Source organism: Haliotis cracherodii, unplaced genomic scaffold (assembly GCF_022045235.1).
Source record: "Haliotis cracherodii isolate W230 unplaced genomic scaffold, xgHalCrac1.p SCAF_6, whole genome shotgun sequence".
Lineage (NCBI taxonomy): Eukaryota > Metazoa > Mollusca > Gastropoda > Lepetellida > Haliotidae > Haliotis > Haliotis cracherodii.
Genome location: NW_027266319.1, coordinates 31,494,336 through 31,521,280, shown reverse-complemented (window position 1 = coordinate 31,521,280; position 26,945 = coordinate 31,494,336). Strand labels below are relative to the sequence as shown.

At 39.7% G+C, this 26,945-nt stretch overlaps 1 protein-coding gene across 1 annotated transcript; it reads left to right on the top strand.

Annotated features, from left to right (window-relative positions):
- Positions 1 to 598: 598 nt before the first annotated feature.
- On the top strand, positions 599 to 24,028 carry LOC139445666 (acid-sensing ion channel 5-like). The gene is made up of 10 exons (XM_071226856.1): positions 599 to 928; positions 9,489 to 9,632; positions 11,077 to 11,644; positions 13,163 to 13,261; positions 14,409 to 14,589; positions 18,484 to 18,540; positions 19,414 to 19,507; positions 20,605 to 20,702; positions 21,404 to 21,470; positions 23,705 to 24,028. The coding sequence occupies exons 1-10, from the start codon at positions 750 to 752 to the stop codon at positions 23,838 to 23,840; spliced, it is 1,623 nt and encodes a 540-aa protein (XP_071082957.1). The 5' UTR covers positions 599 to 749; the 3' UTR covers positions 23,841 to 24,028.
- The last annotated feature ends 2,917 nt before the right edge of the window (positions 24,029 to 26,945 follow it).

The window sequence follows — 26,945 nt, the reverse complement described above, 5'->3', positions numbered from 1 at the left end:
ATGTAGACACAACATAAACAGCCATGTTCACGTAGACACAACATAAACAGCCATGTTCATGTAGACAATAGTGCAATAGTGTTCACATAGACACAATATAAACATCCATGTTCACGTAGACACAACATAAACAGTCGTGCCCATGTAAACATCATAAACGGTTGTGCCCATGTAGATACAACATAAAACAGCCATGTTCACGTAGACACAACATAAACAGCCATGTTCACGTAGAAACAGCATAAACAGCCATGTTCACGTAGACATGATATAAACAGTCATGTTCACATAGACACAACATTAACAGTCATGTTCACGTAGATACAATATAAACAGCCATGTTCATGTAGACACAATATAAACAGCCATGTTCATGTGTACACAGCATAAACAGCCGATGTAGACAACATATACAGTCGTGGTCATGTATATACAACATAAACATTTGCATATTCAAATGGGCATGTTTCGCTTAACGAGATAGCCATGATATGACTGAATTCGGGCCATCTATCATAATACACGATCCCCTCGTACCATTTGTCACTTATTACTGTCAAGAGCGATAACTACACAACGCGTAGTTTATTAATTCGTGTCCCACTTTACGCCACGAGTTGTTCAGACCCGTGTAAATGTTGTGGAGTTGAACAGATGGTCGATGCCTGTCGACAATCATTGGTGACCACGATACAGGAAGGGGATGGTGTGCTCAGAGCTCTGTGTCAACACATTGTATTTGTCACAGAATGAGTGTACACGCCGACAAGAGCGACTCAAGTCTGGTGCTGTCAGACAGGGCGGACCCCGAGGGTGGAGGGGGAGAAGGGGGAGTTGCCGAGACGGCAGTAGTGGAGGGAGTTGCTGATAACGAGGCCTACATCCCAGACGCCAATGGTAAGGTGCAGGATCAGACGGAGATGCAGAGGTAAGAGACATTCATTATTCCGATGACAGGTATAACAGATAGCGTTAAATATTTTAGTGTAGATCGTCATAGATATTTATAGCAAAACATCATAGTTTCTGGCAATGACTTCAGTTTTGGCTATGTTGAAGATGGCTGAGATAGTTTTGTAAATAATATTAAGACCTCGACTTTCAAATTAGCCTGGATTTATCTTTAGCATATCTTTCCGATACATGATGGCATGCATGTACAAGTTAGAGGTACATCTTCAATATAATTCAGAGAACGTATTATTAATGTGTCAATTTGTATCCTATACGTTTATGAAATGTAAAATAGAGCAACATTACCACTTCCATAATCGTAACATATTTCTGATAAGAGCAGAGACCGTTGGACCATTCCGACTATATCATTAAGCCATACTAGTATATCATTAAGACATATATCATTAAGACTGTATGTCATTATTTCGTAGAAGAAAAGCATTGTTTGTGTTAGGCGTTCAAGGTAAATGTGTGCATGTCACTCAGGCATAGTGTCACTTTATGTGAGTGAGTGAGTGAGTTGGGTTTAACGCCGCTTTTAACAGTATTCCAGTTATATCGCGGCGTGTCAGCTTAATGTGGGAGGAAAGCCCGAAATGATGCAGGTCTCAGACGTTTACCACTTCGGTGAAACCCACGAGCACGGGTATGGTGCTGACAAACCTAGAATCATAATCGGGGCGAACCGGGATTCGAACCCACAATCATAGGTTTCTGGCGTGCCCAAGGGACGCAACTCTGCACAACGAATCGTGGCGCCTTAGACGACTGGGCCACCCGTGTCCTCTGTCACTTTATGTTCATATCATAGTATATCTTAGATTGGAAAGTTAACGTCCCATCTTCTGTAGGCAAGGACACTGGACATTTATAGTTAATTCCCTTCACTCGAAATGTTAACGTCCATGGTGGAATCGTTTAGGGTGTGAGTGTTTATACTCCCTGGATAATGAGTGGAATATTTAAATTCGACATTTACTGTTGTAACGCAACGTCAAAATAATTATAGTCAAGGTTTTTTTATTGTATATTTTGTACAAAAATGATAAATGAAAGTTCAGGTATTGTCATTTTCTAACACACACTCTTGGGAGGAACGATTGTCAAACATCTAATATTGATATAAGAAGTATTTTCAAACGATATTGTTTGGCCTTGAATGGGTTAACCAGATGTGTCTGATATAACCAGATACTTTGTCGACAGATTGGAAAATAGATTCATTGGCGAGTTACCGGAGCTGAAATAGCTAGGTGTCATGTTTAGAGTGATGGTATGGGACGTACCCACAGTTAACCATGTCATATCTCCTCTTTGTGTTGAACGCCAAATTCATCGATTGTGCAAAATGAAACTAAGTTTGAAAAATATCGCGCAACATTATCTTTTTGGCTTAAAAAATCGATACATTTCCGATATAACTGCTATTTAAATACAGACCGTAACATCCTACTTCTGCATTGTTGACAATTGTTCATGACGTCATCATTTGTTTATGACCCCACGAAGTAACAGCATTTGGCCATTAGAACAACATGTTGACAAAAGTGATGTTTCCATGTGATTCTGTACACAAGTTTTACATTTTTGAAATGACAGCGGAATACATAGAATAACCACTCTTGGAGTTAACTTGGTTGGAATCCAAACATGTGGCAACGCACTGACATATTGTTGTTTCTCGTTACTTGTTTTGACTATTCTCTCAGAGGCCCTGCAACAAATTATGGTTCAGCCATTTCTTATCGGAAACTGACCACGAATTAGAACTGTTGATGCCCAACTGAGAAATCATTCTTGTGTTATCGCACGGTTTTAAATGCGCCCTCAATGTTTCAAGGGGTGTTTATCGTCAATTTGCGCACACCATCTATCAAGTGAAATGGTAAACATCGTCCAAACACCACTCAGCTAATGACATCAGAGCTTTGCTGTTGATAAGCACGATACAGACTCCCATTCTGTCGAGAACAATCAGGTGCAGCTCTGCATGTCATCGTGTACCCTCATCTTGCTGTCTTATCTCGATGTTTGACCTTCGTTTCAAGATAGAAAAAAACCTTGTTATTTTTATTAATGCTATGGCTCCTGATTTTATAAGCTTAGCAATACCATTGCGATGACGCATCATCCTATACTGAAAAGATCCAAGAGAAATCAAGGTTCGCTGTGTATAGTGGAACCCTTTTAGTCCGGACCCAGTTAGTCAGGAAATCCCACATTGTGGGCGTTTCCTGTGGGAAACATTTATTAATTATATTGTTATAGATGGGGTATTACTCAATACTCATGATTTATTTATCCTGAAAGTTGTTTATTCTGACGATCTCAAAGAACAGTTCCGCTTTTGTGGTTTACAAATATCTGAAAAATTCCATATGGAGTCATGACAGTACCATGACGATGACAACGTTTCAAAGGATTATTGTAGTTTTTGTTTGTTTGTTTGTTTGTTTGTTTGTTGTTTAACGCCCCACTCAGTCATATTCCAGCTATATGACGTCTGTCTGTAAATGATCTAGACTTCCAATGATTGACATCATGAGCATCGATCAACCAAATATTTGGATATGATGACCTGAGACCAACCTAGCCCCTGGGGATTCCAGGTTAGAATAGATCAACAGTACTCTATGCCGGTTGTAAGAGCCGATATAGCTGAAATATAGCTGCGTTACTATTGTTTGTTAAACAACAAAGTAACAAACAAACAATCTACCAAGTCAGCGAGCCTGATCCCCGGATCCATTTAGTCGCTTCTTACGACAAGTATGGGATGATGGAGACCTATCTCCTTACCCGAAAACCCCATATTGTGCCATACAAGGCATTACCAATACAAACTAATCATGACAAGTACGCCCGCTAACAACAGCTCATATAAATGTACAGTAAAATCTAGAAATAAGCGACTCGAGAATACTATTATTTTCAAGACGATTTAAACGATATGGTCCCAGAAGTATATTTAACAGATGTACGGTCAAATATAGACACTCCGCTTTTCTCGAACTACATTTAGCTTATACTATATATACAGTGACCAGTATGGTTTAATATCCACGCTCCGCTTGTACCAAACTGCATATGTCGTGTACTGTTTGGTCCCAGTTGACTTATCAGTTATATTGTGTAATATCGATACTCCGGTTATTCCGAACTACAAATGTCGTGTAACTGTTTGGTCCCAGTTGACTTATCAGTTATATTGTGTAATATCGATACTCCGGTTATTCCGAACTACATATGTCGTGTAACTGTTTGGTCCCAGTTGACTTATCAGTTATATTGTGTAATATCGATACTCCGGTTATTCCGAACTACATATGTGGTGTAACTGTTTGGTCCCAGTTGACTTATCAGTTATATTGTGTAATATCGATACTCCGGTTATTCCGAACTACATATGTCGTGTAACTGTTTGGTCCCAGTTGACTTATCAGTTATATTGTGTAATATCGATACTTCGCATGTCTCGAACTACATTGATCGTATAACTGTTTGGTCCCAGAAGTTCTATAACCTCTGTGGTCTAATATCCACGCTCCGCTTGTCTCGAACTAGGTATAGCTCGAGATATGTTCGATGCTCCTGAGAACCTTACTGTTTGTTCAAACACCTCTCTATTTATCGACACAAACCGTCGGTATTGCGTGGAAACTGAAGTAAAGGTACCACGCCATGTAATGCTCGGGAGAGTTATATCAACAAACTCGACTTTGTATTATGAAGGGTCAAAAACCGAAGAATATAAAGTTAACGGTTGGGAGTTTGAGTTAAGAAGTCCTGGAAATTATCCATGTGTTTTACTGAGAAAGTGAACATGGCGTGTTTTGGCATGGATAGGCATATACAATGCATGGCTTCTCTCTACTCGTGAAGAAAAAAACTTGATGCTGTATTCAGAGAATGTTCCTCGTTCATTACATTGAAACAAATATGATAGGGCATCTTGCGATGTGATAGCACCGCTTGTTTTAAGGAAAAGAATAATTCACCTCATTATCACATAGCACGAAATACCTGAACCACCAACCAGTGCATAATCAGCCGGAAAGGAAATACCGCGACGGGACAGGTGATTGCGGAACGATACTTGTAAACACAGCCAGCGTTTCGTCTCTAGTGTGAGTGAGTGTTTTTGATTTAACGCCGCATTGAACAGTATTCTAGTCATATCACTGCGTGTCAGTTTCTCAGCTGATGCATATCTCAGACGTTTACCACTTGGGTTGACTCACCTAGAAACATAATAGGGTCGAGTAGGGATTCGAACCCACGATCATATGTTTTTAGCGAGCCCAAGGGACGCTCCGTTTCGCTTGAAAATTAGGTCAGGAATATTATAATTATATTATAGTACACTTTCGTCGTTGTACGATGGATAATCATCAGATGGTATTTATCTCCCTATGCTTCATGTTCACCAGCCATATTGGATTGCCGATCCCCAATGAATATTGCTGCAGACTCACCAACCACTGTGGCTGGGAAGGCACTTTGAAGATCTTTGAGGTGACGCGTAGCCATTGTAAACCGTGAATACATTTGACCATATAGATAATGGTTAACACGCAAAAAATGAGAATCTGCAAGCGTGTTTACGCGGAAACCTGTTTACAGTACGTGGGACAAATTGCCCTATTTTCTACATTCACAACCGAGTCTTTGCGGTTACGGAAAGGGGCGAGGTTGGCCGATTCTCTGACATGATGACCATCTGAACCCCATCTAAATGTTAAAAGCATGATCGGATCTCCATCAAACATTGTAAGAATAATTCCTTTTGACGAGGTCAATATGTGAAAACAAGGACTCGAGGACCCTATCCCCGAGGTCGTCTGACAGGACCATTTCATTCGTTTTGTTATACCGAAATTCACTTAAAAGTTTATGAAGTCTTTAAACCGATTTCTGTTACATTAAAGTAACTTAGCTGCGAACCGTGAAATGTTAAAACCAGACGCCATCTTGTTTTTTAGCAGACAAGTCAATATTTATCACGTGACATATCAATACTGATCATGTGACAACTCAATTTTCGAGGTCAGTGTTAGTCACATGATTTCAGGGTCTACATTGAAATGTACGGATTAACCAGTGGAAATGCAATATGTTTAATAGATGCCTAACACACTGTCATACAGACCATTCGACCCCCTGTCTTATTTGACAAGGCTGTTTGACCCAGAATCTCCAAATGCTACATGGCAATGGTAAGAGAAATGGTGAGATATCCTCGATAATCCAGTGTACTGGACACATTCGCCACCACAACTGCTCTTCTACACATTCCCCATCTCTCCTATCACAAACTTGGTAACTTTCGCTTAGGAGCTTAAAAACAACAACCAATCAGAATAACTCTTTTGAATGATAGTTTGGCATAGATCTGTGTTCAAAGTAACGGAGACGATAAATTAAAAGGATATACAGCTGACTCTTACTAAAGACATTTCTCGGGTGTAACTATGTGTGTTCTATATTATTGAACGTATACAGCGACGTGCACACGTGTGTGTGTGTGTGTGTGTGTGTGTGTGTGTGTGTGTGTGTGTGTGTGTGTGGCTGCTTGTACTAGTCCGAACTAATATAGTTCTAACCCACTGAGATGCCATACCGCAGGTTAACATGAATACCCTATTCAGAAACAGAAAACTGACTCCGACCAGTCCTTGTTTTAGCCCCTTTATGCCGAGCGTCAGGCAGGGTAATAACAAGTGCCATTGTAAACGATTTTCGGTATGACATGACCGGGGTCGAACCCACGACCGTCCGTTCTCCGGACAGACGTTCTGTCCACTAGACCACGGGGACGCACTGCAGCTGGTCTAGTGGAGTACGAGTGATGTTAACGACTTTCTCAATATTAAAGTAACATTGTCATTTCACTAGATGGCTATTTATGCGGTGCAATTCAAACCGAACGCAAAGCGAATCTATTATGCCAAATTGTCCAGGGTATCTATTATTATAATTATAATATCGGTGATGGTGGCAAACAAACGGATTTGATTTGTTGATATATATTGAAAACATTTGGCTGCCATCAGATGATCACTACTTCAAGCTGACAATTTCACATTGATCCTGGCTTCATTTCACCGATACTGCTCCACGCACATGTTGCAAGGTCGTGAGGTTTGTTCGATGGAGAGGTATGTAAACGTATTCCACAAGACATGGCATTACGAAGCAGTAAGCAAATAAGTCATACAAGCGCAAGGCGATTTGTCCGAAAACATCTGTGATTATCAATCAGGCTTTGTCAGCGAAAATAAATCAATATATGACAGGCTTATTTACAAATTCAAAGTGATATTTCAATAAACAAGCATGTTACAGTTTGTACAAGGTGGTGTTGATTCTGATATTTCTATAGGGTATCGTGTACTAGGACACGTGATGGCATAGTTGACGCGTGTGGTAAAACCAGCAATACAACATTCTGCCTTACAGCATCTGTGATAGCCATGTATGTTAACTTGCTTTACGACATCTGAGCTGATACATGCATGTTCAGTAAAGGTTATATTAAGACTGCTTTACGACATCTGAGATGATACACGCATGTCCAGTAAAGGTTATATTTAAAGTGTTTTACGACATCGGAGATCATACGTGCATGCGCAACTCAGGTTATTAAGCTCATTCTCAGCGCGTGACACCTACGTCACCCTTCCGGTATCATCGCTACCACTATTGTCCATGAGGCCATTGGAAGAATTTTTAAAATCCAAACACGCCCAGAGAGGAACTTGACAAACTATATTAAGACTGCTTTATGACAGATGTCAAGAGACTTCACATGCAGTGTAGGTTAAATTGAGATTGTTTTACGACCTCTGAGAAGATAATTGAATGTCATTTACAGGCCTTTATAAAACTGCTTTACGGTATCTGAGATGATACTAACATCAGCAAAACATGCAACAAGTAAACATGGCCTGTTGCTATCAATGAACACACATGCGCAGTAATGGTGAATCATATGTTCAAAGAAATTGTGGCATCCGTGATGACGTATGGAAGCGGAAAAAGGTTGATGTGAAACATCGTCATGTCATCTTCGATAATGCACATCCACACAGTGCAGGCGATGTTAACCACCTACAGCATGCACAGTACCAAGTGACGTTCCGTTAAAACTGCTTTGGCATCTGTGCTGTTGTACTACATATGGACCCGTATTGATTGAGTACAGATGAGGCTTCATGTTTTGTACGGTGTGAGGGGCGGTCGGGTAGCCTAGTGGTTACAGCGTTCGCTCGCCACGCCGAAGATCCGGGTTCGATTCCCGACATGGGTACAATGCTTGAAGCCAATTTCTGGTGTCCCCCGCCGTGATATTGCTGGAAATTGCTAAAAGCGGCGTAAAACAATACCCACTCACTCACTCGTACGGTGTGTGTGAGTTACCGCCTTGAATGAGTCAGTGAGTCAGTGTGGGTTTACGCCGCTGTTAACAATACTCCAGCAATGTAACGGCGGGGAACACCGGAAATGGGCTTCACACATTGTGCTCATGTGGGGAATCGAACCCGTGTCTTCAGAGTGAGGAGCGAATGATTTAACCACTGAGCTACCCCATCGCCCTCGTTTTGATAACAATTTCAGTTATATCATATTGAGTCAGCTTATTGTGGGAAGTGACGTTTACCATTCAATCAAACCAACGAACAGGAGTTTGGAGCTGACAAACCAAGAAACTTTAAATTGACCATATCTAAACACAAACAGAAAACAATCTGTCAACATTATAATTTCATAATGGCAAATTATGAATAAAAGCCATAACTTTTTCGTTCGCTGGGCTTCCATCTACAGTATTGGCATGCAAATAAACACTACAGGAAACTAATGAAACAACTAACGACGAAGATTTCAAAGAGCGTCGTACGGCTCTTGCTAATACGTTTTTTGATTAGGGTTGCAACATTTAAGGACTATTCCAAATTTGACGCATCAGTGACAAAATGCAATCCGATGCAATTCCCTATTTTGACTTGTACCATATGTTTCAGGTGAACACTTGAGTTGTGTTTGCATGTGTGTGTAACGAGTACCACCGGCGAGGCATGATACGCTCATTACGCAAAACATGCTTATGAAACAGTCGGAATCGTACATTAGACCCCAATGATAATGAAGATGGCTTTTTCATTTGTATTGCGTGTTGTATTCCACGAGAGAAGGCACACCTATACATTTCTTCTGTACATTCTGGAAATATAGAATTAACTTCTTAAATGGTCATTGTTTTTATTTCTATCTACGATTAAAATAATATATGTATGCCATTGGTCATTACTTCGCATATTGAAAACCAGACGGTATCTGTCACAAACGTGAAGTTGTATGTGAGACTCGTGAAGGTCCGGGTTAGAGTTGGTCCCCAGCAACCGATAGTTGTCGTGAATCGGGTGGTCAGGCCTGCTGACTTGGTTGATGCTTGTCGTCGTATCCCATTTGCGTGGATCGATGCTCATGATATCAATCACTGGATTGTCTGTTTGCTGTTCTGTTTTCAGCATGAAGTCAGTGGCTTACAACAAGCCGGAGGGCAACGAGGAAGACAATACCAGCATCAGAGACCTGGTCATCAAGTATGCAGCCAAGTCCACCGTCCACGGACTGCCGTCCACCGTGGCCCATTCCATCTACACTGGTCAAAGGTGAGTCCGACTGCTGGTACTACCACAACTACTACTGCTACTACAACTACACCTACTACACTACTGCTTATACTTCTTCTACTACTATTACTGCTGCTGCAGCTTCCACTATTACGACTACAAATTATGCTTATTGTACTTCTACTACTACGACTACCATCACTACCACTACGACTACTACTACTACTTCTTCTACTAAGACTACCATCACTACTACTACAACTACCACTACTACTACTACTTCTACTACCACTACTACTACTACCACCACCACTACCACTACTACTACCACTACAACTACTACTACTACTACTTCTACTACTACTACTACCATCACTACTACCACTACTACTACCAGTACTACTACTACTACCACTACTACTACTACTACCACTACAACAACTACTACTACCACTACTACTACCACTACTACTACCACTACTACTACTACTACTACCACTACTACTACCTCTACTACTAATACCACTATTACTATTACTACTACCACCACTACTACTACTACTACTACTCACCATTATTTACCCCGATCACTGTGCATTCACATGAACTTCTCAACACATCATAATTAGTTTTGACTTCTACTTGCCTGTGTAACTGTGTTTATTTAACGGATGGTTCGTGTACATAAAGCAAGTTAACCGTTAACGTTCTATTCCATGAAATATATGCAGTTGTACTTACTATTTCCCATGTTTTGTTTGCTTTGACGTGCGGTGTTTGTGTACGTGATCCCAAAAACAAGAAATGTCATCAGTTCTGGCTCGGAATCGAAAAGTCACGATATTTAAATCTGCCGAAGTACAATTGTATTATATCTGTATCTGTATAGTTAATAGGGGTATTTTCAGTCAACACTGATGAATGTGTTGTCGAACGAACTTGTTACATCACTTTCCTTTTATATAATACTGTTACCCTGGTATTGACCACATATGTTGTAGCTATTAATTGTTGCGTCACAAGCCGAAAGCTTTATTAAAAACTCACGTAGCTTTGAATGCTCTCTCCTAAAATGCCCTGGAAACTGTACTTGAATATTTTCAAATTTGAAACTTTTTTATCTAGGTGATGAGTGCACGTCTAAGCATGCTGTAATCGTAATGATCTCGGTGATGAATGTCATTCTTTGTTCAATGTGACTATTTTAAGGACACGTGACAGTATTTTTTCGAAAAAACAGAATTTTGTATGTGACATGATGATTTGTAACATAAATTTGCTTAATTTCAGTAGAAAAAGTTTTGAAAATTAAAACTAACCGCCATCAAAAACAGATATGCTACTCTGCTAACCTCAGCATACAATGCATACAGTCGTGAGCAGAATAACGTTTTGTTATAAATTGTATTCTTCATGGGACATCAATGCTTGGGGACAAATGTCTTTCCGAAAAGGACTTCAAAAGTGGATATTATTCTTTCAGATGTTTTTGGTTTCTCATGGTGTTCACAATGGCGGCGTCTTTAGGCGCCGTCATAACCATGCAGCTGAAGAACTACTACGAATGGCCGACAGTCATCAACATACAGGAAACACCCATGAGTGCCTTTGATATTCCGGAAGTGACGATTTGTAGCCAGGAACCAATGGCATTCACCTTTTACAGTGATGTCTGGAGGAATGCAGTCCAAGACTTCAGAGATATGGACATTGCTGTCCACACGGAGACGCTGGTACTGTCCAGTGCCCCAGGCTGTAATGCCACTGACCAGTCTGGGCAGTGTTTGCTGGACAAAGCTAACAGCACAGAACGAACTCGACTTCTAACGGCGTCTCTGGACAGAAGTGGGTGGGACTTCCCCAAGGCTGAGTTCTACAAGAAGATAGTGACAGACATGGGGTTCTGCAACACATTCAAGACGTCAGAGTTCCTGAAGGTTCTTGCGGCCAGGAATGCAAGTTTGAGTTCAGCTGAAGTGCCTTTGGATATCGTGTTAGCAGTGAAACCTAGCTTCACGTGGGTGTTCCCTGGAAACAGAGTTGGGCTGCAGGTAACACGACATCCAACAATCAGTATCTGTTTCATTAATGGAATTCTATCTATGCCGGTGATGTATCGGGTATTTTACAAACCCCTATTTCATTTCTTATATTCATTCCAATATAACATTAATTCATATCATAGTAGAAGTAGGTGTACTACAATGAGTTACTTTTGTACTTTTACTGTTGTCAGCTTGGTTCAAGTTATGGGATATCAGCTTGTTAATTAGACTTTTATCTAGACAAGACACTGGTTGGTAGCACAAGCAACTACCCACGTTGTCGGAGTACCGTGACACGCAATCAACAATCCAATACTCATCATTGTTGGATCTTATGACGAGCAGAGTATTGCGTACCTAATTCGCTTCAGAATCACCACGGTTATAAGTTATACGTATATAAACTGTTTATTACCCATAAGTAAAGCATGGTCGCGTGTAATACCTCTCCGATATTTGAACATGTGTATTTTAGCGTATCTGTGATGATTGGGCAGTTGAAGCCATAATACGTAACAGTGTTTCATCGTTGAGAAAATACGATGGCGTCATCCATTGTTCATGACGTCACAAATTGATTACATTACTGATCAACAGACAGCCTTCAGTTTATCTTCAGTTTATCTTTTTGATTGACACCTCATACGTGTTTCATCTTTTTCATTCATGAAAATGTAAATGTCAATATATAGAATAACCAACTGGAAACTCGGAGTAAACACCATTCGTTCACTCGGGACAGATCATCCGTCATCCCTCGTCTCCCGTTAGTAATTTGCTAAATATTACCCAACGGGGTACGGACACAGGTCAGCAGAATGTCCGCAATGCTCAATGAGCATTATTACTTTTGCTCCATACTGTACCATTTTGTCCATTGTTTTCATTGAAACGAAATCCTACAGCAACGTGACGTCATTTGAATGCATAGTCGAAGAAAATTGAAGAAAACATCATCCATTGTTCATGACGCCACAAACGTTATTATGTGACGTCGATCCCATAGGTTACAACATTAGGTCAGGAAGCCCACGTTTTTTTTATATTGTCTCTGAAAAAAAGACTTTGAGCTCGGAAGTACTTGTATCTGTTCCTTGTGTATTAATGTTTGAAGTTCATCGTCAGTGCTCGGAACTTATTCGGATTATTGTCCTAGTTGCCCACAGAACAAGGTTCGGAACAAATATAATTCACTTGCGATATATAATCCGAAATGCCAAGTAGCTCGTAGGTTATTTTGTAAATATGCATCAGAATACTGAAATGATTTTATTGTATGTACATGCATAGTATCAGCTGCAGACGTCATGGTGATAGTGTCTGTGCATGAGTGAAATGTGTACATGTATTTCAGCTATAGACGGGTAATACAGTGGGTGTTCTGCTTAACGATTTGCACATACAAATAAAATTAATTTGGATATCATTATTGAAGTTAACAAGTTAATAACAACCACCTGGGGATTTTTTCTAATAAATAAGACATTAGTTCTATTTTTAGCTAGGTTTTGTATGTTTATCAAGGTCACTCTTCATACGAAGGATGAAACACCGTTTCCACGGAAGAAAAAGGTTTTCGTACCTGTCAACACCAGTTGTCGCATCAAGTACAAGAAGACAATTGTAGGTTTGAATTCTTTTGAATGGTCAGTATGTATATGCTTTTTTCTATCACGTACATCACATGGCAATTTTAAAGAACATGTTACAATATCAATCTGCCTTTTGACAGGTATCAGGGACTCAACACACAGCCGGCAAAAGAAAGAATACACCCATGTTTGATGGTGGCTAAAAATAAAATAAACAGGAAATGATTTTTCGCTGGTGATATATTTGATATAGGCATCATAGGCAAGCGTCATAACAATAAGTATCTCACACCAGGTGGCGTGCACATGACGTCACAAGGGACATGGGGTCGGGATATCACAGTACACAGTAATGAGCAGAGTAAAGTGGGGATTTGCTAGTGTATACTTCTTTTGCCCGGTAGTTTAGCATGTAATGTTGAAGTATTAGAGCTTCAACTAAATTTTGGTTCGACTAAAATTACGATAATTAGTAACACTTCACTTAAAGTACTCCAGTATGATAGAATGATGGATGTACAGCAACCGTGTGCTATGGTAGACCGCATATTATAATTACGCATGTTGATAACAAAACTAAAAAGTGTCCATTCCTCAGAATGGATCATCAAATAAACCCAAGGACAAAAGAACGTATACAGAGTTTGTTTCTTATGTTATTGATAATTTAAAGAAAAGTGAAAATTTGATTATGTCTATTTAACCACAACTGATGCCTGCAACAGTTTGTAAAAAGTAATCGAAGGCTGAGTAATTTTGTGTAAAAACTGCCTGGGGCAAGAAATAAAAAAGCAACCACATTACCCTTACCATGTTTGAAAAGCTGTACATTTGTGCCGAAAAAAAGCAATTATATTGATTTTCAGATACAATAACATGTCAAAAGTACCCATAAGCCAACATAAGTACCCACAATTCTTAAAAGTTATGAATCAAATTTTATTAGATAAAAAAGTAGAAGTATTCTTTGAGTGCTGACTAATCGCAAATACTTTTAAAATAAATATATATTTTATGTAATATCGCTTACTTAAAATAGTTTCAATCGAAAATCAACTGAGAGTTATAGTTTCTTTTGCTTCTCGGAATATAAAGAACCTAGACGGCAGAATGCAATATTACAACAAGGAAGAAAATGAACCAATAAAAAGATGAACAATGACATTTTATTCTGACAGAGAAGAGCCCTCACAACGCCATACAAGTCCTTCACTGGTGAGCAGTGCATTGACACAGAATCTAGCGGCTTCATAAACCCTCTGACTCGATACGACACTTACACAAAAGATGCGTGTTTAGCCGAGTGTTTTGTCAACTTCACCATCGCCCACTGTGGATGTCGATATTTTCTTCATCCAGGTAAATACATAGATCAGATTTACTTTTGTAATCTTGCAGCAATCTTTGCAGATAGAGACAACTGTTTACAGCTCTGTACTCGCATTTGTCTTGGTACTGTCTGGTATCAAGGTTTCACCATTCTTTGATCACGGATACAGCATTCAAGGCCCAGAAAAGCTCTCGAAACGATTTATAATAGACACGTGGAGGCCATTTCCTAATTTAATGCATCTGAGACCAAAATGATGTCCGATGCAATTCCCTATTTTAACTTTACGTTCGGTGTTCTTCAGGTGAACAATTGACAATTCGCGTGTGTTTGTGTCGGGTGCCCCCGGTGGGGCAGGATACGTTCACCATCTCGCGAACACCTGGTGTCATCACTGTTCGATAGTAATAAATAAACACATGCTCATGATACAGTCGGCCAAACGACTCTGCTTTTAGCTGGGATGTCTTGTGAATATGGATAGGGTTTTGTCGCTTTAAGTAATATATTTCCTATCGTATGCAGTATGTTGCATGTCTTCTCAACATGTGACATTAATCGGTAATCTGAACAAGTTTACAGTCAACGTTGCGTCTCTGATAACGTGGCTTCGCTGAACAAATAGTTTCTCCTGTCGACCTCTCATAGAATTGTGGAATTAGGAGATTAGGAGAATGCGAAACTTGTTTATCGACATTTTAAATAGAGGTTAGCACACTTGTGTACTTTGGGATGGTTAATATCCTGTATTAGGAATAAACATTGCATCTATATACATACGGTTTATTTCTTATATAGGATATTTACCACCTCAAAAACACAAGCGTGATAACCTCTTTATCATAGGTCTTTTGTGAATTCTGTCTAAGAAAAATCTGTTTTCATCTCTTATAAACGGTACGTAAACATTGCAAGCTTTCTTTGAATGTGTGCATTAACATATATTACGTCATTAGGTCAGTTATTTGTCAGTCGGACAGTGACAACAGTAAATATAGTTCCAAATAAAACCGTGGCGTAACCACAAATATGCAAAATAATAATTGTCTACGCATATGTTTTCTTGAGGCATTAACCTTGATGTTTGTTTTGTTGTTTAACGCCGCACTCAGCAATATTTCAGATATATGACGGCGGTCTGTCAATAATCGTGTCTGGACCAGACAACCCAGTGATTTACATCACGAGCATCGATCCACGCATTTAGGATACAATGACATGCATCAACCAAGTCAGCGAGCCTGACAGCCCGATCCCGTTAGTCGCCTCCTACGACAAGCATGGGTTGCTGAAGACCTATTCTGACCCGGATCTTCACGGGTGGTAACCTTGATGCAAGCACAGATATCTTAAGCAGGGGTGTATGCTAACCCCAATATTATTCTCATTTTTCGTAAACAACTCTCAACAGTTATTGTTGCGTATGGTATTCACGGTGTACAACTATTTCCAGATACGTTAAATATTTTCATGCTTGTTGCTGACGATGTCATATTAGAATCAGATACAAATGGTGATCTTCAGTGTCTGAAATATTTAGTTGACAATAGAGGAACATATGCAGACAAATGTGGCCTCATGATGAACTTAGATAAATCCAAGTTTGTTTTATTCAGAAAAGATGGTATCTTATCTGTCAAAATGGCAAATGGATTTACAAGGGTAACTATCTCAATGTTCCAAACAACAAAACGTATCTAGTTTTGTTATTTACATGTAAATGCAAGAGAATATTAAACCAGTCTTGAATATCCGCCGAAATAGATTTCACGGAAAGGGCAAAATAGCTGTGAAAGTTATATAAATGAACCACTGAAAATCAGTGATGACACCAGGTGTTCGCTACCGATCACATAATTTGCATAAATATTATGTATTAATTGCCTGACGCAGCATTCCTGCCATTTGACGGCGCCCTGTAAACAAGCCAGACAATCAAGTGATGGATGGGCCAGTGACATGATAGTGCATTTACTGATTTTGTTGAAAATTGTATAGTTATTTAAAATTACGCCTTCCTGTGTATAAGAGCAGAGATGATGCTGCTTTACAGAAAAGCATTTAAGATATATATCTGTTTTGCAACACAGTGGGGGGAGTTTTAATGTCTCGGCCAAAGAATTTCTTTTGTAGTTGACTCAGCATAAATAAGTGCTGCAGAGCTTACGATGAAGCTTGGGAACTTCAGTTCATCAGCAGAAAGATCGACCCAGTTCAAGTAAATATAAAACGTCAAAGCATGAATAAAGCAGTTAGTATTAGGTTTGTCTGTATGAGCTAAGAGGGCATTAATTGAATTGAATGTCAATATGGGAAAGCCGGGTTTCACATCCCCTGGAGTGTTCTTTTTGATAGCCAAATACAATCAATATTACTTTATGCTATGATATGGGGTGTTAAGAGATTTGATTGCATGGACAAGATGCATTTATTTGCTGAAAAAAAATCTTAATGTTTGACCACACACACCAAATGCTATAGTGTGTGGTGAATGTGGTCGATTTTCCACTTACATTAATGCAATTATGAGAAGCATGAACTATTGGTTAAACATTTAATGAATGCACGAAGCACGCTTTCCTATAAAGGCTTATAATATAACATGTTAATATGATGAGATGACTCGAGATATAAAACACGAGCATCTGAAATGAGGTATTTGCTGTTGTCTTATGGTTTTCGACTACCATGGTTATCATAGACAGTTGGTCACCATAAATCTGTCCTTGATCTGTTTCGAGAATGTGCTATTAATATATTTCATCAAAATTAAAAATCAATTAGTTGTGTGAAATATAAGAGTCTGTTTGAGCGTGAGAGTTACCTTACACTGTAATACAAGAAAGAAAATACAGAAACATCTTTGGACCGACCATTTGATATTCTGGAGGGGGGAGGAAGTTGAGGCTGAGATTTCATTAAAAAATATAATTTGTTCCTGAACATACTTGAAAAAAATAACAATGGTCCACATTGTTGAACAAAATGAAACACTGGGTACATGTCAAAATAGGGAATCATCATGTTTGTCTCGAATGTGTCCAATTTGAAAATGGCCTCCAGGTGTCTCGCAAAAAACTTTTTGAAAGCTTCACTGAGGCCGTCAATGTTGTCACCTTGATCAAACACCTTTCGAGTCGTACAACGCTCTTTCATATCTTCGTAGAAAGAGCATGCTCGATTGTACCTAAACAATTGTGAAATGTAAACACAAAAAGCTGGAGCTGATGGAATATCGCTTGACATGAAGGCAAAACTGACTATTGGAAAGTTGAAGTCATCCCTCTGGTCATACAGTCTTGTGCAGAGTTTTTGTTACTCTGAATCTTTATGCATAGATCTAAATATGAAGTAGACAAGGCGATCTCACTGGTCTCCTTTATTTCTAATTCTGGTTGCTAAATCCGTGGAAGGGAATCGGCTGTTTGATGTTTGGTTATTGAACGACATCAGATCACAACATTTCACATAGATGATATCAATGAGGAAGTCCAACATTTCAAATATTGTTTTCTTCGTGAACTCATTTGCTTGAACATCTGAAGGTGGAATATAACTATATCTATGGTCACCACGTTTAGTAACAAATGCCCCATGGATCAAGAAATTAAGTTTTTCCTTAAGTTTATTATGTGGGGTAGCAGTGCACAAAGTTGAAAAATCAAATGTTTTTACAGAATTGAACTTTCTGAGGTTGCATACATTCAAGCAAATCCTTGGGGTGTTTGGAATCCACGTGGTATTAATTCCGTTTGTCTCAAATTCCTCCTGTGAATATAACGAAAGTCCTTCCTTGATAGTTTTAAACATTATCCCCTTTTCTCGTTGTTGGTCACTCATTGATACATTTTTGTGATTTCCATCAGACAACGTGCAGCATTGTATGGTTCCGGTCTGTGTTTACCTTTCATGTTTTACTACAGGTGACGAGGAGATGTGTTCTTCAAAGGGCACGCCCAAGTGTATGGAAGAATCACAGGGTGAGTAGATAGTGGTAAATATCCAACACAAAGTCAGCACGTTCTTGAAACACCTGGTTACTAAGTGGGTTTATAATTAACACCACACTGAGTGAGTGAGTGAGTGAATTTCGAGCACGGGCATGGTGCTGACGAACCTGAGCGAATCTGGGATTCGAAACTACGAACATAGAGTTCTATCACGAGTCGCCGACAACGCACTCACAGCACAAAGTAAACACAATTTACATACTTCAAAACACAGTCCGATAACAATTTTAAAACTTGGATTCTAAAGGGTAAATTCGACACAAAGACAACGTTTTATACGCTATTCATTCCATGGACACATATACATATTGCAAACTGGTAAGTAGATAAACAATAACTGTGATTTTTTTTAACGTTTGCTTATTCCTACAATGAAACCTCGTTAGTCAGATAGTCAAGCACCCCCGCTTTCTGTTTTGGAAAGTTTACGTGTATATAGGTATTAATATTTAAGTATAAAACCAATTAAAACCAAGGATGAGTGTTTCACCAGTCAAGTTTAATGTTGCAAAACATCGACTTACAGAAACCTGAAATGTTTCTGCACGGCTTTAGACTTCCTCGGTGTATCAGCAATTGTCACAGTGGTATGATGATGATGAACTTGTTTCTGTTACTACGGAAGAATTCTGTGGTTAGTGTGCTGTCAGGATAAACGTGTTTCACGGTCTTCATAAAAGTCTTTCCGTTAACAAAGACCGTAGTCCTTAAACTTGCCCAGAGTTGCGTATGCTACTACGTACACCGACTTCGACCTCCCCAAAGTGTGAAATTGAAATCGGGAATATTTAATCCCTTAAAGGGCATATGACACGTACACCTATTGTGTTTCCTTCTCTCTAGCACTGTTTGGTAAGCACAACGAGAGATGTAACTGCACCGCACCGTGCGTGGAGACGGAGTTTGATTCCTATCTCTCCAGCAGTGAGATAGTCAAGTGAGTACGTGCACAAACAAAGGCAAATAGAGGATGAATACACAATGCCATTTAGAAAGTGGTCAAATGTAACAAATGTTACGTTTGGGATAACGCTTTCTCAGTAAAGTACAGATTCTCGTTCTTTTTTGGGTTGAGTCTCTTCCGGGAAGACAATCTGTACTTTACTAAGAAAGTGTTATCCCGAATATAACATTTATAACATTTGACCACTTTCTAATTGGCATTGTGTATTTATAGCATCCGGCCATGGGAGCCGTGCCAATTAACATTTGTCAGAGGGGTACTCAAAGCACGTGATCTAGACTACCAGTTGTCGGACTTTCATTTTTTGTGGAAGCCTTTGGCTGAGTGGGTTAGATCGCTGACTTTGTGTGATGGCGATTAGGTGCCTCAATCTGACAAGTCTGGGTTCGAATCCCGTACGGGACTCAACCCAAAAAAGTACGAGAATCTGTACTTTACTAAGAAAGTGTTATCCCAAATATAACATTTGTTAAATGGAGGATGGTTATAAAGCAGAAAAGCATTTATGTGTTTTCATACATGCGGGTTTAACTGAGTATTCGATGCCCGGGAATTTCACTAGGAACCAACAAATATATATAATGAAATATCTAGGTCTTTGAAAGGCATTAGAAGTGATACACATAAGGAAGAGAATATATGGATGTCAACGTCTTTCTTATGAGCATATACTCCGAAACGTTGTGTTCCTCATAACAAAGAAGTTGACATCCATAACTTCTCTTCCCTAATGAAATATCTAGTTAGTAAATTCCTTTGTCAACTGCTAAAGATATGAAAGAACAATCGCTGTAACATTAATAATATTATACTCCCCCCATATATTCAGCATGTATAGTTTTCAAATTTTCTTCATGTTTGTAACATGGGCCAGTGCTTAACGTACAGTTTCAATGTGAGGAAGTATGTATCAAAGCCTTAGTCAAGTTTGCCTCACATGGTCAGCTATCCAACAACTCTCCGCCGCCAGCGTTTCTTAACTTCGCCTGATTTGTGACCCGTGTGCATACGTCCACGTGACACGTTACGGAGCAAGACCAGATGAATGACTATTTCTATTTCTGTTCTAGGCCAGAGTACCACATGATGCATCTTGAGCTGATGAGCGCAGCTGAAGTGAAAACTGAAATCAGCCAAGTACCGGTGTACACACTGGAGTCGATACTGGGTTTGTACATAGGTTTATTTGAAAAGAAAAGTGAAATCTCATGTACTCGAAGCGCAGTTACTCGACGTATTTCTTGTCACTTCATAATGAAGTACTTAACCTATCATAAGTATTCGAAACTACGGATAAGACGACCGGTTTTGCTGCTTCACCAAATTTCGGTGTATATTTTCAGATGTTTTGCAGAATATAGGATAATATAGTGTTTAAAGAGTTCACGCACCGTGTTGGTGCGATGGGTTAGTTTAGTTGTTAAAGCGTTTGCTCGTCACATCAAAGACCCACATGGGTACAATGTGTGAAGTCCATTTCTGGTGTCCCCCCTCGTAATATTGCTGGAGTATTGCGACGTAAAACGACAGTCACTGACTCACTCGCGCACCATGCTGAAAAACTTATCTTTCTTATGGGTCAACGTCTTGATACCTTGGAGTGGTGTCTCTGATTGTGGTGGCTGTTCATGATGGTAGGGATTGGAACAATATTATCATGGACGGTCGCTCAGAGTGGCTTTGATGGTCCAAACAGCATAGAAGCTGTCGTAAAATAATTCCTCCCGGCCAGCTGGTATTATCTCATGACACACCAACATTGTAACCACCGAGTCGGACCACCCTTTCCATTTCGTCGCCTCTGGATGTTTTTAAAGAAATTTAATAAATATCTATGAGTGAGTGGGTGTATGTTCTTTTACTCTGCAGTCAGCAATAGTCCCGACACATCACGATGGCCTGGTACAAGATCGAGCTTGGATCCAGCAGCATTAGAGTACGAGTAAATCCGTTTTCGCATGGGTAGTCCCATATCATTCAGATGCTTTATAAATAAAAGCGACTAACCCCTTTCCATATTCCTAAGAAATCTCTGCCAAAAACAGAGTCGATTGAACGATTCCGATTATAACATGAGCATGTGTTTATGAATCACTATCAAATGGTGATGATACCAGGTGTTCGCGAAAAGGCAAAAAGGCATGTGTTTCATTCAATAGTATAACAGATGCAAGTTTTGTTAATGTGGTCTCAGGAAATATCGCGCGTATGAAACCAGAGGCTGTCTACCCTGACTCTAATAGTTTAGTTTTGCTATAAACTCTCCGAACATTAAAAATACTCGCCATTAATCCCGCGAAGACCCAGAGTTCGAAACATTCAATCTTACAAATGGAACCCCGAAATTCCGACGAATTATCTGGAGCAAATACTTGGACGCAATTTGTTACCGAAGACAAGTATAATGAGAAAAAATATGTCACCGTGGGAAAGTTAAAAAAAAGCAGAATAGTTAAGAGTGAAACAAAGAATTTAGATGAATGCTTGAAGTTATGACATGGTTCGCTCTGCCTAACCTTTTTTGTAATTTTTCAACCGTATTTTATCGTTGCTTTAAGGTCAGTAAGAAAGGTCAAAGCAAAGGCCTGTCACACAACAGTTGGTTATGCTTTTTAATCACACGCGTTGTTCCATAGCCTCGGTCACCGTTTGATAGCAAAAGAGAATTCTAATAACGATCGCGTAGTCCGGTTCATAAATATAAATACACTTTCAATGTACTATTTTGACTAAACTAAATTTGGACATCTTAACGATTTAAGGAGGCATGAGTTACCTCCCTTGTAAATCCACTGTGGCGAACTTGTATACATGGATACAGAGGTCAAGAGGTCATCGTTGCCATTTCTGTCCTCTCATATTTACATCCCTTTGTACACACATATCAAAGAAGAGTTACTGGCTTGTTGTCGTATTGAATTATTAACAGCGTATAATTTGTTTTGTGGGAGATTCAGTAATTTTTGTCCATGTCACTTGCAATGTGCTGATCAAGCCACATGCATCTGCATCTTATATTTTCAAAGTATGTTTAATCACTGCATTTGGCCATTGTATTCTTTCATCATTAATGCTATGGTTCTGTTAAGAATCACCGTGGGGTGCTGATAGGTATAGGAAACCTGCTGAGACTATGAAGATATACAATATATGCTGAGACTATGAATATTAATACTATATGATGGAAATATGGTGGATTCTGAACTGATGTTTACCTGATATTTACCTGATGGGAATTATATGACATACTTGCTATCGCCTTTTTCATCCGTCCAGACTCACATTTGTATTATCTGTTCAACCAGTGTTACTGAATGATAATGATGCTATTGTAAACAGCTAAAATAATTGCAATTTGGGAATTGGCCCAATTTACGTTATTACCCACCTCTTTTACATACCAGAACTTCAGAGTAAAGTTTAATATGTGTTTGTATCCTTTCTCTGTCCTTTGTGTTCCGATCGGGTGAACACTGGCTTGTGTGTTTTATATTCCTGACACAAATATATATTGCTAAATTTATTACAGTAAACTACGTTTGTAACGAACACGCTTATAGCGAACTGACGGATATAACGAACTCTTGTTTTTTTGCCCGGTCATTGATATACTAGTATATAAAATGTTGTATACATGCTTTTAACAAACTACGGTTATAACTAACTAAACTTAGTGGTCCCTGTGAGTTCGTTATAACGTACTGTACTGTACTTAGTCACTCTGGCACCATCACTTCGCCTTAACGACACATCGTAAAGACTTCAAAGGCCGATTGTATTTGTCATTATCATAAATGTATCTAATACACTGCACATTCGAGGCAAAAGGAAATTTGTAACACAAGTAACACATGGTTCATGTTAAGTCATGATAACGACTGATTTATAGTCCCAAAACCAAAACGTGACATCATGTAATTTCATATATCTAATTCCACGGTTTGGGCAAATAAAATCCTCATGTTAACATCGTGCCAAACGTCAATAGCATATCTATATATTTCCTATTATAAGTTAGGGAGAGAAAGCAGATGACGTGTACTCTTTGTGAATACAACACGCAAAAGGCAAAACGTGGGGAACATAAACCATATGTGTCATAACAAATATTTGCAAGTAAACGCCTGATGTGCACCAACCATGTAGTTTTACAGACTGCTCTTGTTTCAGGATCAATCGGTGGAATGATTGGGTTGTTTATGGGCTTCAGTCTCGTGTCTCTCATGGAGTTTGTGGAGCTCATCTTCATCGCCGTCAGTCAATGCTGTGCCTGCCTCAAACAGAAACGCCGCCCTTGACATTTTGACGATTGACGCCCAAGGGCATGAAAATAATACTGAGATATTTGTCTTTAAAATGTCCACATGTGATACTTTCTTTGTAATTCCATAAACAAAATAAAGGGCTGGAATTATTATGGGGAGAGTGTTTGAAGACAGATTCAGGGAGAAAATCAGGAAATAAAATAAAGAACTACGTGAAGGTTCATGAAGATATGCTTATTTTATGCTTGGTAAAATGTTGATGTTGTAAATGATATTTTAATGACAACCAGTCATTATTAACTTGTGTGATATTATCCTAACCACCATCCCAAGATACAAGTGGTGACACTGTGGGTTGTTATGAATGTACAGTAACAACTGCTTGTTATTAACACACAGTAACTCTCTCTCTCTCTCTCTCTCTCTCTCTCTCTCTCTCTCTCTCTCTCTCTCTCTCTCTCTCTCTCTCTCTCTCTCTCTCTTTCACTGGAGAATGACACCTCCATCTGTTCTTTCTTTGTGGTAATTTCATTAGGGAGAAAGCTATATTTAGATTTATGACAGATTAATAAAAAATATTTATCAATTAGTCTGTGTGCTTTTACATTTTGATGTATTTCGACATTTATGGAGTTTCGGGCAACAATATGAGGGTCCCTTGTCAGCCACAGGTGGCACTTCTGATTTTCAAGAATTTTACTGACACTGACACGCTTAATGATACATATAACCATACGTTTTGCGACCCACAGGACTCGCAGGTTAAATTAGTTTCGTTAATTCGTAATCTGTATGCATATAGGTCGAAATAGTCTACGCCCAGTAAAACCCTGCATACTTGTTATACGTCTCATGAATCAGAGAGGTGCCCAGTGCAGTGCAAGTCCCCAGCATATGAAGATCTCTGGAAGTATCCCGGCTGGTGTGCCCCAACGGCATGGGTCGTTTACTAAGTTTTAAGTCACTGGTTGTCTTAACCAGGCTTCATCATTTAGAGCCCGCAATATAGCTGGTATACTGGTGACTCAAAACTACATTAAACATTCCATATTATACAAGAACACACACACACACACACACACACACACACACACACACACACACACACACACACACACACACACACACACATACGCACACACACACACACACACACACTCACTCACTCAGACTCTCATTCTGACACACTCACTCACTCAGACACTCACTCTCAAACACTCACTCTCACACACTCACTCTCTCACACACACACTATAAAGGTCACGTGAATTACAGTAATACAGTATACTTTTAGATTACAATCCGGACAACACGATAGTAATCGACTAAACTAACATCTGAGCCATGGTCGCTACATTTTTGCGGCCGACAAAGCAATTGCAAATTCCCCCTTTCCCATGCAAGCCAGTGGAGCGCATTCCGTCTACGCAGTAGTCACGCATTGATCCGCATATAGTTAAGCAATGATGACAGTATTACAGCTATATCAAGGTTTTCCTGCCACATTAAACAGGCAGATATTACGGTTCCTCCCCACTCATCTTCACGATGCAAGGGAGTTCACTGACTGTAAAAGTCCGAACCAGGCTGGAATTTCTGGGGTCGATCGTAGCGCCACAAGTGGCTAGTATGAGTTCTGTCTCTACTATTGACCAATCAGATTCTACTTCTCATATAATTTGCATTTGCTTCAAACAAAATGGCGGCGCCCAGTCAAGGCGATCTGATCGATAATCAAAATCTATATGGTAATTATAACGGGTCTTACTTCGCGAAGTACATCAGATCAGTTGGCTTAAAAACATGAAAAGGTTTGGAAAATATCTATCGAAGTCGAGATGGCTGTACATATGTTTTGCAAATCCTACAATCGACAGAAATCTGCACGGCAGTTTACGAACCGGATGTTGATTTCGTTACGCGATTTTGATTGGACTATGCGTGGACTCGTCAGTCCAGCCAAAATGTAACTGTATAATTGCAGCCTTGTTCGGCAAGGGTAGACACTGGACTTGTTTGTACTTAACTCCCACTGTGCCAACATTTGAGCATGGATATAGTAACAGCAAGAGATGTGGGGATTAGGCCGTATCCCCGGGCGTTGCAATATCCAATCATATCCAGAAGGGGCCCAGTTTATCTAAATATGACGTTAGGGGCATGACGAAAACAGGTGTAAATAATGGTCTGTGATTTTTCTCTGAATGTGTTGAATACCGCTGATTCGTTGGAAAACCGCATTCATGAATGGTCAGGGGACAGAGGGCGAACAGACTCAAGATAATTCTAAACATCAAATGGGCGATGTTACAAATGATCTCAAGTTGGAAAATGGCAGCCAGGTCCGTAGCATATAAAGTATAATTGTACTTAAGGAGCATTGGTGGGCAATCTCCTCATAAGTCCCCCCACCCCCCCCACCCCCAGGAATCAGAGATTAACGGTATGAGTTTTGGGTCACCAAAAAATATGACAATCTCAAGGAGAGGGTAATAAAATAATAGCACACATATTTAAGGAGGTTGATTAAAAATGGACCATACAAACTATAAACTGTATTACACTATGAAGTTATTGTAGCATGTTGTCTTTCAGAGAGGGTCATGCAAAAATGGACACGGCATATGGAGGGTCATCCAAAAATATGACAAGCGTTAGGGGAGGGTAGCTATTTTTTCAGTACATTTGTGCATCAACATCCCACCCTGCAATACGTAACACATCCCTTATCAACTTCCACGATCCGAGAGATAGATTGGATGTGAAAAAGAGAGGACAGAGGCTCAAAGGTATTAACGTTGATTTCAATAGTGAGTGAGTGAGTTGGGTTTAACGCCGGGTTTAAAGCAAAGTTAGACCCAACTGGTAACGCCGGTTGCATGGTCGTCTTAGGCGCCGCGATTCACTCTGCAGAGTTGCGGCATTTGGGGGTGCTGGAGCAAGCACCTTTCCAGGGCGTGGCACCTTCGTTACCTTCGCGGTATTATCGCTGCCACCAGTGTGCTACCGGCCATAACAGTGAGTGAGTGAGTTGGGTTTAATGCCGCTTTTAACAGTATTCCAGTTATATCACGGCGTGTCAGCTTAATGTGCGAGGAAAGCCCGAAGTGATGCAGGTCTCAGACGTTTACCACTTCGGTGAAACC